We start from the raw sequence: 12,696 nt of genomic DNA, 5'->3' as shown, positions 1-12,696 counted from the left end.
AAGGAATCAACAAAATACATAGTGATAGTGCTAAAACTGATTCTTAAGTAAAGTTTGAAACAGCATGTCCACAACATAATTCTTTATTGAAACATTGCCTTAACTATTCCCACTTTCAACTGGAAATTTTTAAAAAACTTCGTAAAACAAAAACAAAAATTGAATCCAATTTCCTTCATGGAATGACCGAAAGAAGAGAGAAAGATAATAAAGGAGTGACAAGACACCACAAAACACACAAACCCTAAATTAAACACTTTTGTAGCTAGCTCTGCCAATTATGTTATGAATGTCATAAGGAGAAGAAGAAAAAAAGCGTTATTTCTGGGAGGGGGGGGAGGGTATTTTATTGTTGTTGTTGTTGTTGTTTTATTTTTTTCTGGATACAGTGGCACACTAGTTTTCTCATCCGTTATGGCTGACAAAGTGCTTATAGAGGAAAGGTATTTGACACTTGAAAGATTTCAAAACCATTACTATACCATTATGATCATTAAGGTTATTATTGGTTCACGAGTAACTACATCAAGCTTTAGGAAAAGCATAATTCACACAAGTGCCTTGATGAGTGGACATATAGGAATCATACTCTTCATTCTCAAAGTAATAGATAGACAGGATTGAAATTAATGATTAGTCGCGTTTGACAATATCACTAACAGACCTTAGTCCATACATGTCTGTTCTATTACCCTTAGTCCATACATGTCTGTTCTATTACAGGGAAAGTGATGGGCATTTTATTAAGTCACTTATATTCATCCTTGCGTTTAATAAAAAGGAAACGAATCAAACCTGCAGTAAGTTATTCTTGGTCAGTGCGTGTGCAATAGCCTGGGCCCCAGCACATTTGATCTGGTTGTCACAGAGATTGAGCTTGACAAGCTGGCTGTGGTTGTTTAGAAATTTGCCAATGGCTCTTGCTCCTCTGTCACTAATGATGTTGTGAGATAAATCTAGTTCAACCATACCCGGGTGGTCAAGGATATGGCTGATCAGAACACGAACCTATGAGATATATAACGTATGAAAAGGGGTGTGAGGGGGGGGGGGGGGGTATTCCATTAAATCTGACCTAATTTTTCAATGATAAACAAATAATTTTATTTCTTTTTTAATATCAGTAGAATTCCAACAATATTTTTTGCCCCATGCCTCAATAACGGAAGGAGCATTATTATAATTACAGTACCATTTGTGGTCAAGGCGTGTTATCTCATCTTGAACCAAAGTGGAACACTCTAAAACATGGTCAGCGACACAGGCTGACAGCAATCGAAAGACCCTGTCCTCTATGTTTTGTCCTTAAATAAGTGCTTTACAAAATCCCAGGTGTGAATGAATACCTTTGGTTTCATCGAGGTTTGGCAAAATAATACTGGTGTATCATCTTTTTCATTATATTTTAGAACACTACTTGTCAGGTTGTTTTTTTTTACATCATAAAAGTATACCGCCCTTTAGTCTGTCCTTTCTGTAAATACTGTAAATTGTAAATATCAAACGAGTCAGTGAGGTGGAGTTCACTATTTCTTATTTTATCATTTAACAAGTTTCCGTTCCGAAAATGATGCCTGTCTTTGTTTAAAAATTCTTCTTTTTTATTCCACAAATTCTGAAAGTTAATTATTAATGTTCTTAACGTGTCGGTTGATTTGTGATATGTTATACAATTCATGTCAGTATCTAGCAATGACTATCCCGCACAAATCTTTGGGCCTCTTTTTCGCTCACGAAGTGCCCGAATTTGCGTCAAAATATGGGACGAAGCCGCTTCGTATATGCTATTTTAAAAAATTAATTACGACGCTGTTTATCGATGAATATGACTGAAAGTTGGCACACAGTTAGAAAAAAAGGTAATTTTAGATTATGTCAAGCGACAAAACTCGCGCGATTACCAGAAGACCGTTAAAAATAGATTTTTATTCTTTGGAGTAAAATAATTCTAAAACTACCGGGCGTGGAGGTTTTGTCGCTGACAAGGTAATACATGAACATTTCTTCTTTTTGGTTGTAAAATTTCATATGAATATGACGAGTACTTTTCCCGTATTTTACAAAACACCATCCTAATTTGCTCTTCAAGTTTCAATCTTTTAATCTATTTATTACGCAAGATACAACCAAAGGTCGAAAAAAATGCCGAAAAAGCGTCCCATATTTTCGCGTTTTTTTTCCTCTTTGCGGGTCATCCAAATAAATCATTTGAAACTGCATAACTTGTTTATTTATGAGTGGATTTTCAAAATTCAAAAACATTTTTACTCAGTGGAGATAGGGCTTTGATTTTAGACAAAAATTTTCCTCAAAAAGAGAGAAAAAAAAACATTTTTCATAGTCCTTGCTACATTATCACTTCCTTGTAATGTTTGTTTTTGCTTCGACTTTTGTTGTATTTGGCATCGCTCAGTGCACTGGTGGGTGTAGTTGTAATATCTGTTATTTTTTTATTTCATTTAGATCACTATGTACTGTCGCTTTTCGTTTGTTTGGTTTTTTTATTCCACCCATCTTTCCTCTTATTGTCCGTGCCGACCGAAATGATGATGATGATGATGATGATGATGATGATGATGATGATGATGATGATGATGATGATGATGATAATGATGATGATGATGAGGATGATGATGATGATGATGATGATGATGATCACGATGATGATGATGATCACGATGATGATCACGATGATGATCACGATGATGATGATGATGATGATGATGATGATGATGATGATGATGATGATGATGATGATGATGTTTAGCAATTTCTATGCAATTGAATCTCAAGACGTTTTATAATAAAAATCAATCCATTGAATCATAAAAGGATTATACAAATAGACTGGGATGTGTAAGTTTTGTTACATCTGGTTGTGGCGTAAGTGTTGTTATGGATTTGAACTTGAGTAGATCCTCATGGTGGGAAAATCATTCATGATTGTGATAGGCATACAATGGCGTGTAAGAATTACCAATTTGGTTCGAATAAAACACACAATTTCACTGTTTAAAAAATCCGATATTGCACAACTAAAATGTAATCAATAATACAAACGAATAGTTGTTAAACAATTGAAATTCCGCAGAGCTGGTGAAAAGCAGGCTCTCAGCGCTAAGCACACTACATATTTTTTCAGTATATACAACAAACCACTTTCTTTTCTCTCATGTAGCGAAAACAAACTGTCCAGTTCCTTTTGTAAATGGTTATATATATATATATATATATATATATATATATATATATATATATATATATATATATATATATATATAATTTCATCCTCCAAAAGCATTTGACAAGTGAGGCAAAAGACAATTCACTGAGCGGAGGCTCAGTGCCAACAGGTGTCAGCTATGTTGACCGGAATCATGTTCTTTTTGAATATTATAAAACAAAATTTCAAGACAACAAAACGCCACACGTCAGCTCATTTCAGCTTTTAAAAGTCTAAATAACAACAGAGCACCGGGAGAAGATGGAGTATGTGCTGAACTTCTAAAATATGGACCACCCTTATTAAATGACCACATAGCGGACATTTTCAATCAGACGTTCGAACACCACCAGAACTTAGATATCAATAAAGGGGAGTTGATTTCCATACAAAAGCCAGGAAAACCAAAAGGTCCTCCAAAGAAATTGAGACCAATTACTCTGCTTAACACAATTAGAAAATCGCTCTCCCTGATCACATTGAACAGAATTAGACTGATTGTTGAAAATTATTTGTCACATAGTCAAAGCGGATTCAGGACGGAGAGAAGTACTGCAGATGTACTTTGGACTCACAAATGGATTGCTGCCAAAACCCTGTCAGTAAAAAATAGAAATAGTTATAACTGGAATAGATATGTCTGCCGCCTTCGATGCTATCAATCGCCAATCCTTGTTAAATATTATGAAAGGAATAGTTATGGAAGATGAAGTTAGATTAATCAGATAAGTGAAACGTGGATAACGACCAAAATAATCGGTGCCTCAGAGAATAAATCATTCCTTGGTAACATCGGTACACCACAAGGAGACAGCCTAAGCCCTGTTTTATTTATCCTTTACCTAGAAAACGCTTTAAAAGATGTGCACAAATCTGTTCCTTTGGCCCAATTACGTTTTGAAAACGTACTACCCATGGAAATTGCATATGCAGACGACATTGACTTTATCGGCCTCAAACAAGTCAATGTAAATGACATCCAAAGAGCCTTACAAAATCACCAACTTTACGTTAATACTGACAAAACAGATGTAACATTACTGTCAAGGAAGAAATATGAATGGAGAGCCACGAAAAAAAGTAGGATCATTAATAGGAGACAAGGAAGACTTAGAAAGAAGAAAAAAGATAAAATTAAATTAAATACTAAAATCAAATTATACACAACCCTTGTAAAATCCGTGCTTATATACAACTGGGGAACATGGGCACTGACTGGAACTGAAGAGCAAAGATTAGACAGATTCCATAGAAAACAACTGAAAAGAGTAATGCATATACGATACCCCACAAAAATAAGCAATAAAACACTGTATGAAAAATGCAATGAAAGACCCTTATCCATTCAAATCCTGGAGGCAAGATGGCGGCTTTTTGGGCATATACTCAGAAGAGATGTAAATATACCAGCTAATAAAGCCATGAATACTTTTTTCACCCCATCTGGACACCCCTTGAGGACAAAAGATTAGGCACCTAGAGTCCCATATGTCAGGAACCTTACAAGAGGGTTTCTTAGCATTGCTATTTGTACCAATGACTGTTCCAAACGCCAAAAACACGAGTGGAGATCTCATAGGTATCCCTATCCAAGCCCAGCAAGCCCTATGCAATGTGTAAATATCCAACAATTAAAATATGTGCTATCTCACATGATGAGAAATTGAAATAAAGGTTTCTATCACCTGTATGCTCCAGGTCCAAAATTAAGCCTCTAAAGTTCTGTAGTTCGTTAGAGTCGTAATGACAGTAAAAAAGGATGATCGATCCTGGACATAAAATAAGCTATGTCCGGAACCTCACAAAAAGGTTTCATGCCATTGACAAATTATACATATGCCTACCCCCAAACACAAATAGCACGAGCGAAGCACCATAAATCTACATCAGAACCCCCCCCCCCCCCCCAAAAAAAAAAAAAAAAAAAAACAAAAAAAAAACAATAAAAAAAAAACAAACAAAAACAATATATTGTATGACCCGAACATATAAGACACAAAACCGTCAAAATGTCTAAAATGTGAATGCCAAAAGAGATAAATAACGGCAGAAAACCGTACCATTGATAGATGACTTACTTTGTCAATACTATCTCCGTTCCAGGGCCAAAGGCTTAGGCAGCCAGAGTCTGGAAATTATGTGGGTCATACATAAAGATTGCTTGACACAAACAATATGGCTGATGAGGCCTAGACAGAGCCTCAGACATCTGATGTCTGGGTTGTCTAAAGTATAACGGCAGAAAACAGTGCCGGCGACAGGTGACTTAGTGCACACCAACCCCGGGCCAGGACAAAAATTAGGCACCCAGAGACCCATATGTCATTAGAGTCGTAATGACAGTGAAAAACAATAACCAATCCTGGACATAAAAGCTATGTCCGAAACCTCACAAGAGGGTTCCATAGTCTGGCGTGTTGCACCTATGACTGCTCAGAACGTGAATACAGCCGAGGTCTAACCATCGAAAAATATTCATATCTAGAGAAAACCACTTCTACACTGAACCCGAGACTAAATTAATCAATCCTCGGTGCCTAATATAGTAATTCTATTTCATTCACGAATGAAGTTAGAGAAAAGTCTTGTCAGATACTAAAAATTCATGTCCACCCGTAATAAACTGAATCTATTATCATTAGAATATGCCCATATAAAAACATATAGATATGTGTGTGTAATGTATAGAGCAGACACAGCATGTTTGTATACATACAATACACCAATTAATTGTTAGTACCACTCTACTGTTAGATGAATATGTCATACTACTATAACAGTGTAAAGCGGAAAAAATTGATGAAATCTTGTATAATACTAACACCTTCTATCTCCCCACGTAATAAACTATGCTAGCAGCTACCAAAATCATTCTCACACACTAGCATAGTAGGTATCAAAGAGGAAAAAGCCTATGCTCCTCTCCTATTAACGAAATGCCGTAGTAATACATTGAGGCTCCTGATTGAAACAAAAAAGATGCTAAATCATCGGTATAATATATGTCATCGTAAAAGCATCTAATGAAATATTGAAAAATTAACATGTGTCTACACATATAAAATACAAATTAGCTCCAAGGGCCAGCTATTAAGTAGTGTGCTACAATAACATAATGGTATAAAGCTGGAACCACTGGTGAGGTATAGTTAGTCACTAAGACCACCTATCTCCCCCAAGTTATAGACTATGTTTGCGGCTCCAATATATCAATATTGCCAAAATATCATATATTAGGCATAGAGAAGACAAAGTCTTACTCCTCTCCTAGCACCAAAATAGTACTAAAATAAAATAATGCTCCTGATAGAAAGAAAAAAAAATGAGATATCACCATTATAATATTATGCCATCATAACAGCATATAATGAGTACTGAAAAAATAGCAATGTTTGTATATATCTCCCCCAAGCTATCAACCATGTATACAGTTCCAATAAATCATTGTTGCCGTATATTAGGCATAGAGAAGACAAAATCTTGAAGTCTTCATTCCAGTCCATTGTAACAAAACTGTGCTAAGATATGGCCCCTGAGTGAATGGAGGTCTCTCATCATGGCATAAAGAAGAAACAATTAATGAAAGTCTTATTTTTATTTTCATTGAGTTGGAGGTGTGGGTCCAGGAGAAGGAAGAACCTTGTCTGGACGCCGGTTTGGATCATTCTTGGTCTGCTACTCATCTTCAGCTGTTCCAGCAGGATTGGATCTAGGCTGGTATCACCCTCAGGGTCATGGCAGCGCACAAGCTCCTGTACGACGGAGATGATACTTTCCAACTACTGGAAGGAATCGTACTAGAGCGAATCACCCCATATATAAATCTCAGCATACCACCAGAACAAGCGGGCTTTAGACCACAAAGAAGCACAAGTGAACAGGTCCTTGCACTGACCTCATATATTGAAGCAGGCTTTGAGAACAAAATGAAGACTGGTGCAGTCCTAATAGATTTGTCTGCAGCTTACGACACTGTTTGGACAGGCGGACTGATGTTAAAACTCTCCAAAATGATTCCTTGTAGAAAGACGCTGAAACTGCAGTCTACCATGACTGGCACAAGACAATTTCAATTTCATACTGGGAGAACACAAAAGCAAAACACGCAAAATTAAAAATGGGGTACCACAAGGTTCAGTTTTGGCACCAACTTTCTTCAATGTTTATATCTCCGACATGCCAAACTGCGAAGCACTCAAACTTGGATACGCTGATGACTTGGCATTAGCCTATCAATCGAAAAACTGGAAAGAGATCGAAGAAGTGCTAAGTAAAGACACCACTCGCCTGAAACAATATTTTGATAGGTGGTACCTAAAAATGAATACCACCAAATCAGTGTCCACAACACTCCACTTGAATAATCGAGAGGCAACAAAAGAACTGAAGATCACAGCCGATAACTCAATACTACCCCCCCCCCAGACCCCAACCCTATATACCTCGGCATTACATTGGACAGACAACTAAATTATCGCAAATACATTCAGGAAACCGCAAATAAAATCGCAAAAAGAAACAGCCTGGTGAGAAAACTCGCAAGTACAACCTGGGGAGCCTCACCACAGGTACTGAGAACGTCTGCTTTGGCACTGTGCTATAGTGTCGGAGAATACTGTGCCCCTGTTTGGATGAAAAGCCCACATGTAAACCGCATTGACATCCCACTAAGAGAATCAATGAGAATTATAACAGGATGTCTCAAGTCAACTCCAACTCAGTGGCTCCCAACACTGAGCGGCATTGCACCACCAAGTCTTAGACGACAAGAAGCTAAACAAAGGATGCATGCAAGGATTGACGAAGCCACAGACAACATTCCCATAAAATTAATAATAAAGCAGGCAACAAGACTCAAATCGAGAAGACCTTTCCACCTAACAAAAATGGCAGACTTCAGTGTGGAGAAAAACTGGAGAGAAATGTGGAACAGGGAAATACCAAGAGGAGGAAACATCATTAAAGATCCAACCAAAAGAGTACCTGCATTCAATAACGCCAGGAAATACTGGACTTCCTCAAATCGCCTCTTAACTGGACATGGCAGAACTGCATCAAATATATGCAGATGGAAACTTCGAAACAGTGATACCTGCCAGAAAGGTCAGGCAGCCACAGAGACCAGCCATCACATCGTCCTCCACAGCCCAGTCACTAAACTTGAAGGTGGCTACGAAACCGTCCTTAGGGCGGAGGAAGACTTTAGAAGCTGGGTTGACGAAATAAATTTGGAGGTGTAGCCATACGCTACTACTACTATGAAAGTCTTGTTGGCCACAAAAACCACCTATCTTCTCAAGCTACAAACTTAAGTCTGCAGCTTCCATGAGTCATTCTGTTATAATAGCCTCTATTAGGCGTAGAGACGAATAAGTATTGTCTTCACTCTTATCTTTGTTACATAATATAACAAAATATCAATGATAATCTGATCCGATGAAACCATTTATCACTTCCAAACTTCCTAAGAATGAAAACAACCTCTCCTGTATTGATTTACTGAGTTCACTTCGTTTCGTGTTCTAATCAGGGGGCGGAAAAAAAACACAAAAACAAAACAAAAACGTTTTAAAGTTATGGATGACAAAATCTATATGTAGTTATACTTATACAACATCGTCCCAATGAAAAATCAGTGCAGCCGGGTCTCACAGTAGGACGTAATGGTAAAGAATAAGCGATATGTACGCCCTAATAAATAATCATCACGGGCACGTGATTATTTGGTGTACAAAAAATAAAAGGGTAAAAAGTTCCCAATTGTCTTGATCCCCAAGACGAGAGACAAATAATGTTAATAAATATTAATTACGTTGATCAATATCCACCCCTCTCCAGATTAGAGAGACTCCACCATTTACAACAAGCAAGAGAATGCCATGCGATATGTTAAAGGCAGTATAGAGAGCAGTTGCTGCATATGGAACTAACGTTATAAGTGATATGACAGCTTCCCATATAAAACCATACTATGGGTGGTTACCATAAGACATAGGGTTACTGGCCTTACATAGATGCCCGTAGAAAACTATAAAAATGAAGACAAGTGAAATATATATTAGGCAGTACATGTAATAGAACCTAATATTCGGTCATTTTATATTATCCTTTATCTTATAACCCAATTGCGGCCTTTATAAATATCAGGCATAAAATAATTGCAGAAGCGACCATAAAACAAATGAGTTTAAATAAGACATGGTGACGTAATGTACGAGTGGAATTACTTCATATTCAGGAGGAAATGCGGACTAAAAGTTAGCCTCGGATCTTATCCGTACATTTACTTGATCAACGAATAAACGAATAATCACTAAAATTATCTGCGGATATTCGGATGCTCCCAGAATGATCTATATTAGTAGTGAGTAGACATCTCATTTGGATCGGATAACAATAAGGCAAACAATAATACGAGTGTGAATTGGCTGGGGGAAAGGGGGGGGGGGGGTTTGAGATGACTTCGTTGTTAGAAAACAACAGACGCATTGCCAACTAGAAATTCTCCAAAGTAATCCGCCCCTATGGAAATGAGATCGTATAGTACAGCAAAACCAAAGATTGATGCGTTGAGTGATTGACTGATTAATTTATTTATTGTTAGATTAATTGACCAATTGATAATGATGATAATATTTGGTGTCGATTTGTCACAAATGTAACGAATTCAAAATGAAATGAATCCTTTCTTTAAAAAATATAGCATTGTGGAGAACATTGTGCTTATTTGAGTCAATAAAAAAAATTGATACGGTGCACAACTCTACTGAAAGATTTGAAAATTAGAAATGTATTTTTTACAGATAGATAAACAGATAACTTGATTTCCTTTTATAATTTAAAGTCAGTTTGAATGTTCGTTGAGTCACACAGATATCATAAAATACGTACCGACGACACTAAACAGTCCCAAAATCAACCAATTTCGTCACTGTAAAAAGTTGTCAGTTTGCGTCATCTATTTATGACATCAAGTATTATTATTACTTCCGTTGTGTTGTTGATTTAGCGGTGATCAGTGTTGTTATATAGTAGTATGTTCTAATGCGTGTATGTTTATGTGTGTGTGCGTGTGTGTGTGTGTGTGTTTGTGTGTGTGTTGTGTGTGGTGTATACATGTGTGTGTGTGTGTGTTGGCATTTTTCAGCAAATCGTGGCATTCATGGTGATATTATTCACTTGATCACATGAAGGTATTTCAGTCGCCATTTTGATTCTTTTTTTACTATTAGGATTAGCTCGAGATCGAAGGATTTTTTTTTCTATTAGGGTTAGTCATAAATCTTAGTAAAGGTGCTAGGATGTTTGTTTTTCCATAAGTTAAGTAAAGGGGAGACATTCAGAAAGCTCCTACATCCCCAGTATTCTTTAAATTTGTATTTTCACCATTGATATTTTGTCAGGCATTTATTTATTCAATTTGTCATTATATAGAAGTATTTTTAAAACTCTAGAACAAACCTTGATAGATTTGTGAAAGTTTAAAATTTCCTAATTTGACCATTGTTTTGATTTTCGGCCGCCATTATGATTTGTTAAGTATTGAAAGGTAGTGCAAAATGCAAAGCAGTCCGAGAGTTGTTTTTTTTTTTCTATTAGGGTTAGCTCGAGAGGTTAGTCATAAGTCTTATTAAAGGTGCTAGGATGTTTGTTTTTCCATAAGTTAAGTAAAGGGGAGACATTCCGAAAGCTCCTACATCCCCAGTATTCTTTAAATTTGTATTTTCACCGTTGATCTTTTGTCAGGCGTTTATTTATTCAATTTGTCATCATTTTTTCTATTAGGGTTAGCTCGATATCGGAGTATATTTTGTTTTCTATTAGGGTTAGTCATAAGTCCTATTAAAGGTGCTAGGATGTTTGTTTTTCCATAAGTAAAGTAAAGGGGAGACATTCTGAAAGCTCCTACATCCCCAGTATAATGTATTCACTTAATGTAAATGTTGCTGCTCGAAGCTCGAAGAAATAAATAATCATGTGAAATTGAATGTAAGCTTAAATATAATTACAAAAACAGATCAAATAAACGTTTCGGGTTTCCCCTTTATCAACAAAACAGGATGAATGAAACACCAAAGATGAATGAGATAATGTGGTAGTGGCGTAGTTAAGATGAATAAACAAAACATTGGTTGGCAGGAAATTAGTATGTTCCTTTGTAAGGAAGCACGAATTAAAACAGAATGCTAGATATTTCTAAAAAGGTGCGCAATTAATTAAGTGAAAAGGAGGGAGGCGGGGAGGAACTGTGTAATGCAGTTTAGAAAGTGAAATATAAAAACATGTAGAATGTTGTTGGAAGATAAATACAATGGAATTGAAAATCCTTTCTTAAATATAGTCTAGCCTTGTGGAGAACATTGTGCCATTTGAAATTTGAAAATTAGAAATGTATTTTTTTACAGATAGATAAACAGATAATTTGATTTCCTTTTATAATTTAAAGTCAGTGGAGGTGCATAAAACAGTGCCAAACGCCACCAAACATGATCACCAGAGCACTGTACTGTAAGGTAAGTTCTCGATCCCAGGATCGTCTTTCAACTCTGCTCACGTCTGCTACTTCAGGTTTATTTTCGCAGTTGATTTTATTACCACAACCTGTTTTCATACACGGACAACTATATGTTGCTGTGTCACGGGTCAGAGGCTATAGCGGCTTACACTTCATGTTGGGCCACACATAAAAATCAACAGAGGATGTACCAACTGACACAGGCAACGCTGTTTACCTATCTGCCCTCATTAACTAATGGCGGGTATAATATCGAATGGAAATAGTTCATTCCCCGCGAAATTGCGGGTTTTTACTAGTATGTTTAATTTGTGTATATTGCACGCGTGAAAGAAAGAGAGGAAGAGAGAGAGAGAGAGAGAGAGAGAGAGAGAGAGAGAGAAAATAAGTAGGAGTGAAATATCTGTTCATTGTTATAGTTATCATATAACGTTATAACAAGTGTAACCAAATGACAAATTGCCATATTTATGGACAATAAAGATCTATTATTATTATTATATATTATTATTATTATTATTATTATTATTATTATTATTATTATTATTATTATTATTATTATGATTATCATAATAATAATAAACGTTCATGTTACAAACAAACAAGATCTTTTTATATATAAGCGCAAAATCCACTAAATGTGTTCAGAGCGCCCTACAAAGAGTCCCTGTCCAACAGCAACATTTAACATGTAGAACGATACTAGAAGTCTATTAGTATTAGGCGATTTACCAATTTCCCAGACATCACGTTAATGGCCAAATACCAGCGCCAAATACACATTTTAGGTAAGAGAATGCAACACGTATATATAGTAAATATCATTTGAGAATGTGAAAAAAGCCGGCACCTTTCATTCCGATCGCGAGTGTCATCTCACAAGGCCACACAGCCGCACATTATAAACATTGTGCCAATATTGTTTAATCCGCGGATAACTGGTTATGAGTAGATAATC

General features: G+C 36.4%; 1 protein-coding gene across 1 annotated transcript in view; it reads right to left on the bottom strand.

Annotated features, from left to right (window-relative positions):
• The window catches only part of LOC144979571 (dynein regulatory complex subunit 5-like), a 44,386-nt gene that overhangs the window by 1,144 nt on the left and 30,546 nt on the right, over positions 1-12,696 (bottom strand). The window contains exon 4 of the mRNA XM_078926313.1: positions 796-1,008. Within this exon, the coding sequence (XP_078782439.1) occupies positions 796-1,008 (213 nt within the window). The remainder of the gene's footprint in view (positions 1-795; positions 1,009-12,696) is intronic.

Source organism: Berghia stephanieae, chromosome 1, assembly GCF_034508935.2.
Source record: "Berghia stephanieae isolate SIO BIC M18660-M18661 chromosome 1, UCSD_Bste_1.3, whole genome shotgun sequence".
NCBI classification, from domain to species: domain Eukaryota; kingdom Metazoa; phylum Mollusca; class Gastropoda; order Nudibranchia; family Aeolidiidae; genus Berghia; species Berghia stephanieae.
The sequence above is the reverse complement of the archived record's forward strand: the minus strand, read 5'-3'. Positions and strand labels throughout refer to the sequence as shown.